The following is a 2,186-nucleotide window of genomic DNA, read 5'->3' on the forward strand; positions in this document are numbered from 1 at the left end:
TTTTCCCAAATTCCAAACCTTATCAATTTTATCAATACACAACTGATACGTACCGATGAAAATTTCGGTAATTCGTGGCATAGAAATAACTAAATTTATCAGTAGCATTTTCATCTTCCAACATGTCAAAATCAGAAGCTAATTTAAACTCTTCATTCGTGGACATTCGAAATCTGGATAATGTATTCGAAATCGGAGATACGTCGCAGAATTCGTAAGAGAGTTTAATTATCTTATTTTTACTTACGTTGAATTTTTGTACAAAATAATAAAAAAATACAAACGTTTGAATGAAAATCGAATACAAATATTATATTATACTTACTTCAATTTAGGATGTCGAGAGAATCCTGGGATGCATTTAAATATTATCCCCTGACAAAACAAAGCGCGTCTATGCAGGACAAAAAATGGTTAAATGTTTCCATTCGCGTTATTAAAGCATTTGTATATGTCTTTCTTTTCTGTTCTGTCCTCTGCACTGGTTTAATCGCTAAATTCGTAGTACTATTCGCTGTGTCGCAACTTAAGGATGAAGCAACCGTACAGTTTTGTAATTATGATTCAGGTAATTCTTAAACTATCAAAAAAAGCTTTAATATGTAGATAAAAATAATATACATAACATTTAACGTCACAGGAAAAAATGAAAATTTGCAAGCAAGAATTTCGAAAAAGGCTAAAATAGTCTGGACGTGGTACATCATCTTTATGTTCCTTATACCCGAGTGCTTCACTATATTTCGAGCGATATGGTATTTCCTTTTCAAGAAGAAAGTAAAATTACCAGGAAGACGAAGTATCGCTGTTTCTTTGGTTTTGGAAATACTGCATCCCGTAGGTGTAGCGTTATTAATATTCTACGAGCTGCCGAAGCTCAATTCTGTAGATGCAGCAGTAATTTTTAGTTGCATTTGTGTTATTCCTTCATTATTGAGTAAGTGCATATAATACATTCGTTTATTATATATTATTACATTTATTTATCATACATTAATTTATAAAGGGCCATCAGATAAAATAAGAATATTATCATTACAGATCTGCTTGCACAAAATAGGAAAAATACATCGAACATGTTTTTATTGATACTAATAATCAATTTCTTAGCATTAATTGCTCAAGGCACTGGCGTGATTTTATTATGTTTCATACATAATCCTCAAGATTTTCAGGGATGGGTTCTTTTTATAGCGCTTGTATTGTCTTCTTGCCGTTGGTGGTGTAATTACGTGCCTTGTTCTAGTTATTATGGTAAAATTTTTTCTTATAATTTTAAATCTATTATTTTCTTGTTTTAAATATATGACGATATTTTCTCTGTAATTTAATAGGTTCCTTAAATTTTCTGGCAAAGAGTAAGACAGATAATTGGCACGTGTTTAGAGGGTACATGGCATTATGGAGATGTTTAATTTTTATTTCAAGCGCTGTCGTGATCTCGACTTTTGAGGGGATTCGAATAAACGAATTTTTCGGATTTATATATGATAATAGATACACAGTTGAAGTAATCAAAATGTCTTCTTCTCGAACGAACGTGAATGTTTTAATTGCTTTTAGCGATAAGTCTGTACCATTGAACAGTTTTTTAATGCAAGCATTTTGTGCTTTTTTCATATACAAAGCAGGTGAGACAAATTTTATTGAGATTATAGTAACAAGGATGTGATATGTAAATCGTATATTTTGTACTTTAATTCAAAACTGTTTAATATTTTTACAGCAAAATTCGCGTATCAAACAGGAATGCACAAATTCGGCTTCGCCCTTCCATTGACTTTAATTACACCAGGAACAGTGATTATAATTCTGATGTTTTGTATTGCAAGGGAAAATGATCCGTGCGCCTTGCATGGTTTAATACCAGATTACTTATTTTTAAATGCACCAAAATTTAATAGTATAACAGAATTCCTTTTGAATTGGCGTATTTGGTGCTGGCTAAGTCTATGGTTGTCACAAGTTTGGATCACGCGACAAGTTTGGCTCGGTGAACATGCTAAGCTTGCTCCAGTAGAGAGGATTTTCCACAATCCAAGCTACGACGCTTTTTTCGTCGATCAGTTTCTGGGATTAAATAAAAGAAAACATGACGATTCTCATACTGTTAAGAAAGAGGACGAAGAAGAAGAAGACGAAGAAAAAGAAGAAGATTCTATCAGTGAATTTGAGGTCTTACTTTA

The 2,186-nt window shown here is 32.3% G+C and overlaps 1 protein-coding gene across 1 annotated transcript; it reads left to right on the top strand.

Moving 5' to 3' along the window:
* Positions 1–19: 19 nt before the first annotated feature.
* LOC108626546 (uncharacterized) lies at positions 20–2,175 on the top strand (the record flags this gene model as incomplete). The annotated part of the gene is made up of 6 exons (XM_026814921.1): positions 20–568; positions 638–937; positions 1,042–1,254; positions 1,335–1,389; positions 1,498–1,631; positions 1,727–2,175. Coding segments are annotated over exons 1-6 (1,383 nt in total), but the record flags the coding sequence as incomplete, so codon positions are not given.
* Positions 2,176–2,186: the final 11 nt, after the last annotated feature.

This window comes from Ceratina calcarata, unplaced genomic scaffold (assembly GCF_001652005.2).
Source record: "Ceratina calcarata isolate Rehan_Ccalc_2016 unplaced genomic scaffold, ASM165200v1 scaffold4159, whole genome shotgun sequence".
NCBI classification, from domain to species: Eukaryota; Metazoa; Arthropoda; class Insecta; order Hymenoptera; family Apidae; genus Ceratina; species Ceratina calcarata.